This window comes from Amblyomma maculatum, chromosome 6, assembly GCF_055883805.1.
Source record: "Amblyomma maculatum isolate TAMU_Amacu chromosome 6, ASM5588380v1, whole genome shotgun sequence".
Classification (NCBI taxonomy): Eukaryota; Metazoa; Arthropoda; class Arachnida; order Ixodida; family Ixodidae; genus Amblyomma; species Amblyomma maculatum.
Window position 1 is genome coordinate 113,696,841 of NC_139349.1, and position 15,390 is coordinate 113,712,230.

General features: G+C 44.0%; 1 protein-coding gene across 2 annotated transcripts in view; it reads left to right on the forward strand.

Annotated features, from left to right (window-relative positions):
• Nucleotides 1-3,173: 3,173 nt before the first annotated feature.
• Nucleotides 3,174-15,390, forward strand: part of LOC146186621 (uncharacterized) — a 38,004-nt gene continuing 25,787 nt past the window's right edge. The window contains exons 1-4 of one of the 2 annotated variants that reach the window (XM_084607359.1): nucleotides 3,174-3,257; nucleotides 4,837-4,971; nucleotides 9,156-9,302; nucleotides 12,743-12,854. In XM_084607359.1, coding sequence (XP_084463485.1) covers nucleotides 3,245-3,257; nucleotides 4,837-4,971; nucleotides 9,156-9,302; nucleotides 12,743-12,854 — 407 coding nt within the window. In that variant the 5' untranslated portion in view covers nucleotides 3,174-3,244. Of the gene's footprint in view, nucleotides 3,258-4,027; nucleotides 4,193-4,836; nucleotides 4,972-9,155; nucleotides 9,303-12,742; nucleotides 12,855-15,390 lie in introns of those variants that run through there. The other variant, XM_084607358.1, reaches the window with a different exon arrangement.

Sequence of the window (15,390 nt, forward strand, 5' to 3'; positions counted from 1 at the left end):
CAACATTCACACTTGTCTTCAATGCTCGAGGTTTGTCCTGCCTGGTCAAAGAAAAAGAAACAAATGGTTACATCTGGACCCAATATTGGACACCACTTCTCCAATGGGTTAGTCCAGCTGGATTAAGCAAATGGTTCTGCAAATACCAATTGGGCATTCCAAATAGTTCCAATTGCATGTAAAATTCCATTCGGATTTTCCAAATGGTACTCAAAATTCCAATAGGAAATCCAATTAGGTTTGCAACTTCCATTCGGCCCCTGAGATAGCGAATTGTATTATATACCAAATGATTAGCTGGTTGGACTAAAAAACTCTGGCACATACACAGTATGGGGCGATTGTCATTAATTTCTCAGCTTTCATGCCCCAATTCGTTGTATCCGTTGGTAGCGGCGGTTGTGATCTCAATTGTTACTCTAGTTGAGCCTTAACGTATGTACTACATGTACCACCTGCGCGGCTTCGCCATCCACGATGGTTCACGACCACGTCTTGGCGAACGAAAGAGCCGGATTACCTTGCACTGTGGTGCTGTGGGTCTTTACAAAAATATCTTTTTTTTTTTGCTGTTTGAAATCCCCGCCAGTCCTCGCCAGCAGGCGGCCGTACTGTTTGGTTGAAAGTTGCGTATTCCATCGCAGTGTGTGTGTGTGTGTGTGTGTGTGGGAGGGGGGAGGGATGGTTGGTTTCGCTTGAATAACCTCACAAAAAAGGGTACCTATTTAAAGAAACTAACAATATTCAGTAAAAATATAGTGTTAACTTATTACGGCCAATTCATTTCTGCGCATGAATGTTCCTGCCGTAGTTTCGTACCACGTGTTTCTGTACCGCCATTGCCGGCGTCGCCGCGGCTCGCTGCAGCAGTTTTTTTTTTCGTTCTGTGCGGGTGCACGCAACTGTGCTCTAATGCCTTCACCCATCTGTGTGCGCTGCAAGGACAACGATTGCGCAGTTGTGCCAGTTCCTAGTGTGAAAGGATTACCCCCTTGGAGCAACAGTGGTTCACGACGGACGGACGACTCCGGCGAAAGCGACCGCGTTTGAAAGTGAGTACTGCGATCGAGCTTCGTGAAAATCTGCGCAGCGAAAATTGTATGAATATGTAACAGCGCAGTGAACTTACTGACACATTTCAACGCGAGAGCATTAAGGACCTAGTTACACCGAAAACCAGGTGTAATCGGCGCGGTGGCGTCCGTGTAGGTCGAGTGAGTTGGCTCTCCCTCTCCTCTACGCAAACTAGGAAATTGCTGGAGGTGCTATCGCGTTCCACTTTTGCAATCTTGCGAAGCTTGTAACCAACCTTCTTGTTTTCGTCAACCAAGGCGCTGGGTAAACAGTCGGTCGTCAAAGATTTTTTTTTTTTAATATGCTTGCCTTCGCAGTGGCATGCTCTGCATTTTTCAATGCAAGTTACAGATTGCGAGGGCACAGTCTGCGCTGCAGTGCATTACCGTAATAAAATGCATAACTGCACCTGTACAATGCGATCAGCGATAATCGCCCAAGCTCGCGAGCTTGAAAGTTGTGCACCACTACAAAAAAAAAGGCATTTCAGATAGCGAGTGGCCTTTTCTGTGCTTGAAGTTATTGAAGCGCGTTATCAGCTTATTTTAATTTAGGTATGGCCTGTATGATACTGCCTTCTGAACTGTTTAGCTTATTTGGCTTTATCCTTGAAGCATTGCAGATGAATCTATGTGATATTCGAAAGATAGCGGGTGCGATATAACTGGCGTGAACTAAGGAAAGGAGGGCAAAACCTCGCTGATATTTGAGACTGCTTGTAACAAGTGTTGTAGGGCAGGTACAATATGAGAATTACTCAATTTTCTTGTTATTGGCCTCCAGAAAACCTCGAGTCAAAGATTATGCTGTGCATGAGCTGCAGGCTATTTACTAATCTGTTTTTTTTTTCTTTTTGCAGAAAGCTGGTTGCTTCCACTTCATCACGGAAGATGTGCGCTTCAAGTTTTACGTCATATTGATGAATTAGACATTTTACAATAAAATATGCCTGTTGTACTTTCGGCTGCTTTTCTATTTTATTGCCTCGTGGGAGCGAAAAAAAGCATGCATGCAGCATATATGCGAATATGCGAGAAAGATCCGGGAACGGACGTCCGAAACGGACGTCCATTGGCGAGACAAACATGTCCATTTGGATGCCCATCGGACGGCCGACGGACGTCCACTGGCTGCTCGCGGACGTCCATCGGCCATCCGGAACATCCGAAACGGATGGCCATTGGCCGTCCGATGGATGTCGGTGGTTGCTTGGGTAGCGTCAGGTCGCGCTATACCTGCTTACAGCTTTCAAAGGCACGCTGCATGAAATGGTACATATAGATTTGTGAAAAATTTAGGGGCAAAAAGTGTTGATGTAAGTGCACCCGAAACTTCATTCGACCGTGCGCGACAGCACTGACGAAGGCGCGCGCGCTCTCGCGCGCACGCGCATTATTGACTATTTTATTGCTCATACACAATAAATCAGACGCTGATTACGGTTTCTTCCTATAAGCCATAAGGGGTGAAATATCAGGACCTGACGGTTGCAACCGATGCGGGCGGAGCGAAGAGCGAGCGCGCGTTTCCCTTGCGCGTGAGCGGCTGTAGCGGAGGAGCAGCAGTGGGGCGGTGGCGACCCCACCGAGGCGCGGCGGGCGGTGGAAACAGACCCCATTGGAGAGGCCGTAAGAGAGGAGAGAAACGCGCTCTCCCTCGAGACCGGCCGTGGCCTTGCATGCTTTGGAGACAACGGCTGGCATATATGCTTAATTGAAACATGCGTGTTACATGTTATTGCCTTGTTTTTATTACATTGAGCTGTACAGTGATATTTTCTGAACCTTTGGAATACCGCTGCAAATAGTACAGTCAGGCATGCATAGATTGACCATGCAGCATGCAGTTGCGTGTCAAATTGCGCGTGTAATGGCATATATTATTCGCACTTCGCTCTGCGCATCAAGAGCGAGCGAAATCAGCTGTCACAGCTATGTACTTGAGGAATTTCGTTCGAGTGTTCAAGATGTAAACAGATATTCAAGCTCCTATTTAAAAGGAAGCATACAGTTCGCAGAGAAAAGAAAATTTTGCTCTAATGTCTGGAAACGTGCCTAATTTTGAATTCGTTTTGAACAGAGAGCAGTTAATATCAAATATGTGCAGCTCTCACTCACTCGCTTTCGTGCGGCACGGCGCATGATGACACAACCGTTTCGGAATTTATCATATGGTCCCAAAGGGTTAGTAAGCAGAACATCCCACGGAGATCCTTGGGAGCTATAGGAACGTAGCCGTACATATTCCACAGGGAGCTTGCGGGGACATACGGATTACAAGCTTGTTGGGGTGTGGAAGGTGGGGACTTCAATAGGACGTCCTTGGGAGTCGGCGTGTTGTCTGGGAGTTCCTTTAGTTAGAGTGATATAGAAACGGTATGCATCTATAGTGCCTATACAAACAGTTAATTGCTGCAAACAAAACAAAATGAGGCCAGTGTCGTCTCTGGGACGGCTAGCGCGTGGCTTGTTACGCTTTGCTGTCGCCGCAGATCGACGAATCAGGCCGGCGTATCAAACAAATGTGGCATAAAATAATACTGCCGACCAAGTTCTACATATGTGCAAAATTTGAGCTTCAGTGCACCGACTTAGAAGCATTAACACTCCTCTGTAGTAGCATGATAGAAATCGACAACTAATTTGGACATATCATTGACTTTAAGACATACATTTCGATCACAAGAAATAATTAGTGGGGACTGTTGCGCAGTCGTGGTGTGCCTCGGACTTCCTAGTATCATTCAAATCCAGCGCGGATGCAGCTCTACCCAGCGTGGAGGCATAGAGTTAATACAAAGACTTAACTCTAATGCATGGAGGTAAGCCACCATAATGGAGGTATGTTACAAGCAGTTGCCAGCAGCATAAGGTTAATGGGCGTCTTTAGCGGCTATATCTGAAACTTTGTAGTTGGCGCACGAACTCCTAGATTGCGCTAGTTGCCAAACGCGTTTTCGGGTAGACGCACGAGTAAACGTCATGTTTTGAACGTCAGTGGTCAATGTTTTCTAGTGTTGTGCAACTCGGCATTGGCGGCATAGATGGTCATTTGACGAATGTACTTCGCGCCACCATGTACCCGGAACTAATTCTGCTTTCTCTTCTTTTTGGAAGTAGTAAGTAGACTCTCAAAGTTTGAGCACGAGCATTTCAGGCGGTGTTGCACTACTTCTGTAGGCGCGGTCAAACGTTGTTTACTTCGTGCTCGCGGCTCTAAAAAAGCGCGTTGAACTCGTCAAGCAACTAAAATGTTACGTCTCAGCGTTAATTTTTGAACGACGACAGCCCTCCATCGCCCTTTGACGGAGGAAAATAGCCTACACCATCTTGTAGCCGCTCGTAGCTTGTGTGCTCTGTGTAGTCGCCTGACAAAGGTGAAAGTGTTTCCGTTTTTCCTGGGAAGTAGTTGCACGGTGATTACAGCAGTCGTATAGCATTACAAGAGGCCCAGTTTAGAACCACATAATGCGTTTTTAATTACTGTGTATTAAGACGAGTCATTGTGCTTAGCGTCTAGGAATTTCTTTTCGTGTTGGTGTTGCTATGTAATTGTTGTGATTCGTTTGTGTACGTACTGCAAAAGCGAGGCTATGTGATGAAAGCAGGCGCAGTTTCAGGTTGTTAAGGTAGCGCTCACGCTGTGATGGCTACAAAAAAATGCTCGTTTGAAATAGCACGTCTGTTTTTATTAGCGCGAATCATGGGCTGATTTGTCACTGCTGTCGACGATGTACGTGCAAGCATCCTTCACTTTATGCAGGTTGTGCGCAGATTGGAAGCAGATGTACATTCATTAGTATCTGCCTCGCAAGGCACGCGACATGCGATTCAAACAACATCTGCAGATGCAAGCCGGACTACCCTGTGCAGATATCTGATCGCAGGTGCGCTAAAGGTAAGCTGCGACACGGTCTCCGTAACCGTTAAACTAAGTGCCCTCATTACGAAAACGTACCACATGTAGACTACGAGTTTCACAGCTGACGTCAGCTGTGCGACGAAGGTCAGTGAGGACTTGCATTTGTTGAAGCCCATCGTGCCTGGTGCAGTGCCGAGGTTTATTCTCTCTAGATTGTGAGAAGTTATGTCATTTCAAATTATTCAAATTTTTGATGAAGTAGTGTTTAACGTAACTATGTTTAAAATGGGTTTCTTGTAGTCATATTTGTGTAGGCTTTTTTTCCTCTGTGCTACAGTTGCGATTACTTTGCTTGTATGTTGCTTACGTTTTTTGGTCTTCAGCTACATGTTGATGCAGCTTCACAGGCACACATTGATTTTCATTGCAAATCTGAGAGCATGTATATTTTGTAACCACTTTAATCCCAAGCAGCTTGTTTGAGCTGGGTTGGAAAGTAAAAATTCGAGGCAGTGACTGACAAGGGGGCTGTTCTCTAGCTCTCGCAAGCTGGCCGCACACACCTCCCATTCGTAGCGTTTTCTCTAATTTGAACAGGTTAAGTGGATCATGTGCATGGCAAGCCTTTGTGTCTGTTCTGAATGTGTACTGTACTGTGTGTGTGTGTGTGTGGTAGGTAGTGTAGAGGAGCGTTCAGCATAATCAGGCTATATTTCGGGATCCTGTGTTCCCACTGTTGCCAAATGCCTGTTTAGAGTTATTTTAAGGGTGTGTGTGGTTGAAGTAGTTAAAAATTGTTAAGTAGACTTCTGTCTAGCAGGTGATGAGAACACTGTTCTGGTGTGTGTGAGAGCTGATAACTTCTGTCTGGACTGCAGCGGTCATATTTTGGAGGGGTGTATTGCTAAAGATGCCCGTGTGCTTGTGGGATGTCACTGCTCGTTAAAGAAGACCTTTTTCTGTGCAAGGTCTTTCTCGTATCTCTTACATCCTTGTAGGTGACACCAAGAGAGGCAGTTGTGCACCGCACCTTTCCTCAGAATCAGTTACTATTATCATTATTATTATATGTAATGTCACTGTAGGTTTTCTTTTTGATTCTAATCAATACGCTAAAGAAAATAATCTGAGGTAGCCGAATACTCCGCAGGCCATATGATTTAATTATGATGCAAAATAATTAATTACTTGCCAGAGTGTATAATCCAAACGCCAATTTGAATTGTACAGACACCAGTGAATTCCCAGTGCCAATGCAATTAATTTACGTGCCAGCTGCTTTAATCTGAGCGTTGACAAATTTAATCCACATTCTAAAAATGAACACAGAAGTCACTTCAGAGGACTAATGCTTTGATTAAAGTGAAGACAAGGTGGCTTTTTAAGCCTTGCGCTGCCTGAGCTACATGACTGCACGTACAATTTCACTTTTATCGCATTGTTATCAATTTCTTATAGCAAATAAGAGTTGCGGGAAAATGTGAAACCTCAGTATTCTAGCAATCAGTTGCGGCTTGCAGCTTATACGGAAAACTAGTCATTAAATATGACTGCCGTGTTCTAATTTATTTATTGTACCCTGAGGGTACAGGGCACATTACAGAGGGGTTAGGGAAGTTAACAACATGGGATCTGAAGGTGAACAAGGCGACAAGACATATATAATAGGGAAGTTTCTTTGCTTTAACGTTTCATTAGCCCATACAAAGAAGACAAAGTGGAACTACACCGAAGTGGTCTTATAACGTAGGCCATAGGGGTGGCAGCTGGATTCTCAATACTGCAAGCTGAGGTACAATGATTAATTTGCCAGAGCTACTCTCCAGGTGATCAAGAATGCAAACAATCTATCGGTTCGTACAAGCACAAAGCAGCCAATCTTAAAATTGCAATTTTATTACCTGGAGGACGTTACATTGCTAATAGTGTCACCTCACACTTTCTATGTCGTCTTCTCGCAGAACTGCAGGTGTAAAAAAATTATGGCAGTCTAAAGCAGCGTTTTCTGCCTACTTATTTGCTGCATAGAGTGCAGAGCAGCATTGAGAAAAATACAGTGCTGGTGCTCCCTAGTGAGATTCGAGTTGTTGTTTGGACTAATTGCACTGGCAACTGCGTTATGTATTTTGCACTAAGATTAAATTGCATGGCGTGCAGATTATCTGGCTGCCTTTTAGATTATGTTTGTTGGCACTTTGATTAAATTCAGTAAGAAAACCTGCAGTTGCTAAAATGGCTAGCAGTTTTTGGTAGCAGGAAGCTTTTTGCGCAGATTTTGGTTGAGTGCGATTTTCTAAAACATAATTTTATGGGGAAACATTGGGAAATATGAGGATTTTGCCCCAAAACAAGAAATTTTTTTTCTCTGCTGTACAGTTTCCCTGTGATATAAAGATCTCATGAGAAAATGGAAGTGATTAAGAAAACCCTTTAAAGGCAGCAAACGACAAGAAGGGACTAGATGAGACACTGACTTGTAACAGTATGTGTATCCAGAATGATGAGATTATAGACATAAAAAGTAAGAAAAGCTATAGAGTATCTTCAGACGCTTCCAAACATTATGTCAAGAGCGCTCAAGCGAACGTCTGTTTTCTGCTTTGTCATGTCAGACACGCAGATACATTTCATGTATTGTCGTCTGCACTCGTAACAAGAACAGTCAAGTGGGTGGCATAGAACAGACATCAGGGCTGCTTAGTGTTGACTGATTGTTTTGACACCATGCTATACTGGCTAAAGGGCACCAACCTTCACTAGCAGCTCCAAACACACCGTACAGCATGATCTCGGACCCAGCGACACTTGCGTTTGCTGTTAAGCATGCGGACGCCAGTGCGCATTTTTGTGGCACCTTCTCGTCTTGGTATGTTATAAACAACATGTAGGTGGAAACATTTTTACTATGAAACAGATAGGTAGCTGCCAAAAAATTTCTAGGAAGAGCACGTGTTCTTGCACTTGGCTATTTAGACACCGATTCATTGGCCACTGTGGGTAGCAGGATTCAAAACCTGCTTGGCAGCCCTTCCTCAGAAGATGGAAACACCCAGAAGGTTGAGAAACTCTCAAAGTGGTTGTACTGTACTTTTTCAAAGTTCACCTAGTAAAAGAGAACAGCACTATCATTTGGTTCACCTTTGGCAATGGCTTGTTACTATCCATCACTGATGTTATTTGGGAAGTGAACAGCATCACCCTTTTCTTGCAGCAGCTGCTGCTCCAGGGGGGTCAGGCCAGTCGGGACCTCAGTTGCTGGTTGCTTGAGTGCGCACAATTACTCAACGGATCTTAAAGCAACAAACATTCTTCCTGTTCTATTGTTGCCCTGGACACACTGTAACAAGGGCACACTGCAGGAAAACAAAAAAACAAAGAGAAAACTGGGAAATATACGAAGCTATTACAGTATGCTTGAAAAAGTGTTTGCACGTGTGCATTTCACTGCTCTGTGTGACTGAAAACTTGTAGCCCTTCTGGTTGTCTATTTTATTTTCGGCTGCCTTTTCTCAGGTTTGCAAAAAGTAAGTACATAGCTGTCACCCAGCTTACCTCTGCCTTGTCTTATCTGTGCTGTCACCCAGCTTATCTCTGCCTTGTCTTATCTGTTCTCTGGACAGAGGTACATTGTGCATACAGGACCCCTTACCGCCATACCACCAACTCAAACAGTAGCTCATAAATCTGACCCTCTCTTGACAGAAACAGTGGACTGTAAATTTTGCTTTTGCAGCAATCTCAATTCACGCTGCTTTGGCTTCGCTTTCAGACATGCTTGCCTGTTTTGGGTATTAATGGTGGTCTTTAAGGTAAGCAGTGCAGTTGATGTCACCTTAGTGGTCTGGTATGCCAATTTGGGCCCGTAATAAACCATCTGATTGAGGGATATGCAAAGCCATTTTGCAGAACCTGACATCTTACACATGCCATTGGCAGTGCTCGTGGATATGGTTTCATGGGTGATTTGGTATGCGCAAATTCAAAGCACCTAATTGTTCTGAAAGCAGATCAATAACATTTGTGTCGTTTTTTCAGTCGGGAGGAATACGAAGATGCCTATGTGGTGCATGGTGTCAATGGACATTAAGGGACTCCAGCTAGTCTAATCCAGTGCCCTGCACTACACTATCACTCTTTGTCCTTCAGTTTTGAGGTGTTGAATACTAATAGCTTATAAAATTGTGGAGATGCCTTATGTTATTTTTAATTATTCTACTTAGCGCGACGACATCTAGAACCATGCTCTGACAACAAGGAGTGCACAAAGATGGACAAAAACATGTACTGCTCTCGAACGTCATCACAGAGTCGCTGCGAGTGCCATGACGATTTCATCTACAATGAAGAGATGAGGATCTGTGAACCCTGTGAGTAGAAGTTCTGCGCGATGCGTGCTAAATATCTGTAGATTGCTGCTATCTCGATAGGCAGTAGAGATGGAAACATAGAGGTGGAAATGAATTAGAATCACCTGTTGAACATTTAATCTCTGTTGGCTGCTTCGTTCGGAAACAGAGGAACATGTGCGATTAAAAAAAAAAAAAACATAGCGTGGGTGCTAAGCTTTCTTTCTTCTTTCTTTTTTTTTTTTACAAAGCCTTGGGGCTGTTATGTTCAGATAGTATCAAGTAAAGCTAGCAAAGCTAATGCTGTTATTGCTGCTGGGATTAATGAAGCTAGAACTGAACTTCAGTAATATTTTGTCAACATTGTTGATAGGCAGCTCATGTCAGCTCACTTCTCTGTTTCGCTGCTGTGCCCCAAGGATTATGGGGTATTCATCATAGAGCCACTCAGAGTATAGCTTCTTTAGTTTTTGTTCTTGTTTAAAATTTGCAGTGTGGCTTTCTCTGGCAGTGCTGGGGTGTGTTTAGATGCAAATGAGATACATTTATGGCATGAATATGGTAGATAACGAGACATATATGTATATATATTTTTTGCCAGTCGATTCACAGTTGTGTTGCTAAACTTGATAAAACGCTTCTTGATGATTGTTTTGAAGTTAATGTTTTGTCTAGACTGCGGTAGTCAATTGGCACAGCCAAACCTGACTTTTTTTCAGGGTGTCCGTTTAATGCCATAGCAAGGTAATCCGCCCACACATTTTTGTCATTTTGTGTGCCTTTTTCAAGTTTGAAAAGTGCTGTGTCATCACACAAGGCACGAGATATCATGCATATATTCCAGACTCTGGAAAGAGGATTGTACATGAAAAAGCAATAGCTGGAGGTAAGATTTAAATATGATCGAGAATTCTCCGCCAATATCCAATATGAGGTGAGTTGGCAGTGACTCAAAACACTGTTGCTATTTCGGAAAATGTTGACCTTCCTCAAGATATTAATAAATGTCCTTTCGAATAGGACAGAATACCTGTGCAAAGCAATGCCAGTGAAAACCTAAATTAATGCATTACGACAAAAGAGGTTCAAGCAGCAAAAAGAAACAATGTACTCCTACCACGGCCGACTTGTACTAGAATCAAACTCCAATTAAGTTTAAGAAAGTAGCAGTGCAGTAGTGCAGTATTTAGTGCGCAGTCACTTTTCTAGTGCTGTACAATTTCTGAAGAACTCTCATTAAGGCAAGCAAAAAAAGAAAAAAAGGCGGTGAACTATGTGCTTGAAACCCACCGCAACAAGGTTTTCTGAAAGAAAGTGGTTCTTGATGGGTTATGGGTTATACATCACTGAGCTGTGACTGACAATATATACAATGTCAACTGGCTGTCGCATCTAAGAAGCAGCAAAAAGATTTAAGCCGATTTAGCTTAACATTTGGAGAAATGCGAAGTATGTGTGCTAGCACTTGGCACGCTTGTGAAACCTGTGCCTTCGAGCATATGCGGCTTGTTCAGGCAATTCTCATGGCACCAGCGTCAGCTCGAAGATGGTGTTCCCTTTGTTTGGGCGTCTCATTACCGGAAGAGATTCCCCTCTGTTCTTATACCACCTGTGAGGATGCACTGCCTCTGATGGTTGCATTTGTGTGACAGGTCACTTCTCTGTTTCGCTGCTGTGCCCTAAGGATGAGGGATCGAATCCCGGCCGCGACAGCCGTTTTCAATGAAGCCGAGAAGCAAGACGCCCATGTGCTGTGCAATGTCAGTGCACGGTAAAGAACCCCAGGTGGTCAAAATTTCCGGAGCCCTCCACTACAGCATCTCTCTTGGGCTCAGTCGCTATAGGACGTTGAACCCCATAAACCAACCTAAACGAAACAACTTCCCTGTTTCTTTTCTTTTCAAAGCTTGCTAGTGGGGCCTGCTCTTGGTTACAGTTGCTTGTACTTTTGTTATGCCAGCTATGCACCTTTCTTTTTCCACAAGTTTTTGACTTTGAACAATGATCTGAGCACTTGTATTTTCAGATGTCTTGCATGTTCATTTGTTTAGGTTTGCTTCTCACCCCAGTTTATCATGTATCACCCTCTCTTTAGTTATGTATCACAATTGCGAATGATCAGAGGTTTTAGTTATTTTATGTTTGCTGCCGTGGGATCGAAGTCCATTCGGGACGGTATGTCTTTCAATTTCTTTCAAGGTCACCACCAGTGGGCCGCACAGACAACGGCTAATTGGCTGAGTGCAAGCTCTAGTCCCAGCTCAATAAAATTTCTGCCATATCATTTTCGTAAACAGTAGAGCCTTGAGGCAGTTAGCTTTCTGCAGCACGCATGAACTGAATCAGAACTATTTGCCCAAGCCATGCTTGCATAAGCCAGCATGTTTTCACATTGCTTGTGCAAGAAGGCAATGCTGCTAAGGCTGTATATTGATAGTCTGTATCTGCAGTAGAAAGCTGCAGTGGGGTAGCATGTCCTAGCATGGTAGTCCGTGATTCTTACGTGCTTGCTTTATTTGAATCCCGTGTGTGCAGATGTGTGTTGCATTCGAAGATTAATGTGCCACAGTTTTGATGTGCGCTGATGTGTACCGCGCTGGCTCAGTGGCTTTGGTGTTGGCCACTGCTCCCGCAGGATGAAATTCCAACTGTGGCAGCTGCATTCCAGTGGAGGAGGCATCAAGGAGAACAAAGGGGCCTCTAAATTGATCTGGGGCCTCTTAGCCGCGGCATTCTTCACATTAGTCCATTAGTTGTCCTGGGACATTGTGCCCCACACGTCACATAAACTGGTGGACTCCAAGTGCGCCATGCCACTGTTACTTTTTTTTATAACTTTTGTTACAAAGGCAGCCAGTAGAAGTGTATTGGGTTCTGTGTCGGGTTTCTCGAACTGGATTTGGTGAAACCCTTGAGCTCCCCAAGACCCTTTTGTAGGCTTCACAAGCACTTATACTCGGCCTCCACATTCCTTCGCCCATTTTATCACTGAAGTAATTATACTATAGGTGCTTTCAGCAAACATTCTCATTACAAATTGGCCATTTCTTTTGAATTAGGCATTTCTCAATGGGTCTTACATCTTTGTGCTCTGCAGGTTGAGGGTAGAAGCGAGGACATGCTGCACTCCTCAGCGCCTTTTGAAAGCCATTGAGGGTCTCCCGTGGTTGCAAATATTCAATGGTTTATACATTTATTGAAAATTGTGCTGTCAAAAAAGGCTTAACTTTTCTGCATGACCTCAAGGCTGACATGTTGAGTATTTTCTGCGGACGTTTTGAAACTTACTAGTTTTGCAAGGGGTACTAGATGGTTCTGTATATCAAACTTAGTGCTTGGTTTATGAAAACACTAATAACACAACTTGTCATAGCATTTTATTGCATCAGCAACAAATTATCTCATTGATCAGTTCATTGATTCCAAAGAGTAAAGTGTTGTGTCTTGTGTTTGCATTGCAGTGAAGCTGACCCCTGTGTCTCCAGACATCCTGTTGCCAATGGCTGTCGGTGTCTCGGTGGCCCTCTCCAGCATGCTGTGTTGCTTCCTTGCCCTGTGGCGTCTCTGCAAGCGGTCAGTGCTTGCTTTGCACTATAGGGCATGAGCAGAATGTGTGTGACACATGTGTTGTCTTGAGACCCAGCTATGGAAACTTATCCAGTATACATCAAATGGCAGAATTTCAGGTGCACTATACATGGAGCTTGGTCTGGTCTTGGCTGCTTTGTGGAACCTGTGCTGTTCTATAGTGAATGTGTCACAAACCCCCGCCTTTACGGTCAACAGAGGCACAGGATCCCCTTTACGGTTACCCGTCGCCCCTCTATGAGGTTTGAGAACACATTTAATTGTTAGGCTGGCCAACCCGTGAAGTATGTGTGTCGGTGTGCGATTGAGGAATAAGTTCAAAAAGGTCATGTTCTTTTACAAACAATTGAATGTTTATGAACAGTAGTCCAAATTACACTGCATAATAATAGAGTACAATAAAAAAAATGAAACGCCACGACAAGATATTGATGAAAAACGACTAGTTAAATGACAAGAGGAAAACCCGACAATGAACAAAACGCTGCGATGAAAAGAAGACTATAAAGATAATAAAGTAAGTATTTCAGATATAATAAGTATGGACAAAAGTCACATAGAAAACACAGCATCAAATACTAAGTCAGAGTAAGGTTAAACAAAGGCAAATTATAATGTTTGATTAAACAACAGTCTGTGGCGAAATGGAATTCTCATGGCTTTCTTGTTAGCTGAGGCGTCGAAGGCTGGGTTGCTCGGTAGCGGCGGCCATACAGGTGAGGAGGACGATGCGTTGATCACGGGCCCGATGAAACACAATACGCTTTTCCGGAGCGGCCGCGAGAGAGGCCCGGAAGACTGAATCTTCCCAGAGCGCACTGGCGCGGGCATGCGGCTGTATGCGTTTTTATGCTCTCGGCTGTCTACGCAGTGCCCGCGTCAAGGACGTACGGTCGCTGCCCCGTCGGCGTGTTGAAGCCTGCTCAGAGGAGCAGCGAGGTCCCATGAGTTTCGCTCTATATCTGAGGTAGAAGCTCCCGCAACTTCCGCTGTATAGGTGAGGCAGCTTGTGACAGAATTTTAATGTGGCATTGAGGACCTCGCAGAGGCTGTTGAAATTCGCGAGGATTTAAGTGCATTTCAATGCGTTGTTAAACACTTGTAACTGCCTTTCACTTATTTATTACTGCTGTAAAGCTTTTCTCAGGCTCAGTCAGGCGAGGGTGCACAAAACTATATGGATCCTTTAGCAACAGTCATTCTCACTTGGTGGTTAGCCAGATTATGTGCATATATACCCCTGTGCACTGGACATTGCTTGGCATGCAGCCTAAGTTGAAATGTAACGAAAAATATTTTTGTTGCGTTTCTGGACTTCAAATATAGTAGCTTACCTAATTTACTTTTTGGGTTTCAGAAGGATATTTGAGCACGCCCCTTTCAGCATGTGATGATGTATAGAACTCCACAGCTGGATGTGGCAGAAATAGCATGTGCTGATGATGCAAATTTGACGTGCAGTGATGGCACACACATCGCCTTGTTGGCGAATCGTTGCATTGCTGAAATAGATATCAATTTGAAAAGAAACAACGGTTCAAGTAAGCTGTGCGAACAGCGAACGGGTAGGGACTTAGAACGGTTCTCGGGGTTTGTGTAGCTAGTTGCGTGCCTTCATTTTCTACAAAAGGGCCTCTCAAAAAACCCTTCAGATCTGTCAGCTTTGTGAGATCTGCAGTCGGGAGATCTACTCCCAATTGCTGCAGTGAATTTGTCATTGTTCTGTGAGCAGATATGTTTTCCGGCAGTTTTAAATGCCATTTTCAATGTCGCTGCCTGTGGAAATCGAATTTCAATTCAAAAGCAGGTCTGTGATTAAGTATTTCAAACACATAAGAGGTTATCTTTAGAATATTTCAATAATTTCTCTTTTGGCTGTGGAAAGCTTCAATTTGTTTCTTTGACCGTTAGTCCGTATATCTCTAAGACGTCTGTGTCCTCAAAGGCAGAATGACGGCATCAGGGTTGCTGTTAGATGTGATGGCCATCATCTCGATAGTGTTGACAGGCGAGTTTTGCAACTCGTATTTGAAAAATGTAGCGTTGTAGGAATATTAAAACATTATGAACGTTTCTAAGAGAATAATGCAGTATTCGTTTCTGGCTTGGTAGCCAATATCAGTAATCGAAAACCTTAAATAATCTCAAAGTATTTTGCTGAGAATTCAGAAAAATAAGTTAGTATTTGCACGCTCTGGCACATCCGCGCACTCGCACTCGCCAGTGTCAACACGCATTGTGCTGAAGAGTTACTGGATACTTCCACCTCCACAAACTCACCCGTCGACAGCTGCACTGTTCGACACGTTGCCGATTGGTGCACCTGATATGGCATGAAGCTTAGTTGAAGAAGGGAACATGCAGCGGGAGCAACAATGGGCTCCCCGCACGGAAAGCTCGGACGACGAGGGGGAAAAAGACGTGAATGCCAAACTATCAAACATGATCGAAACACGTGATGCGTTGGTGTTCCAAACTATCAAACATGATCGAAACAGGTGATGCGTTGGTGTTGGCTTTC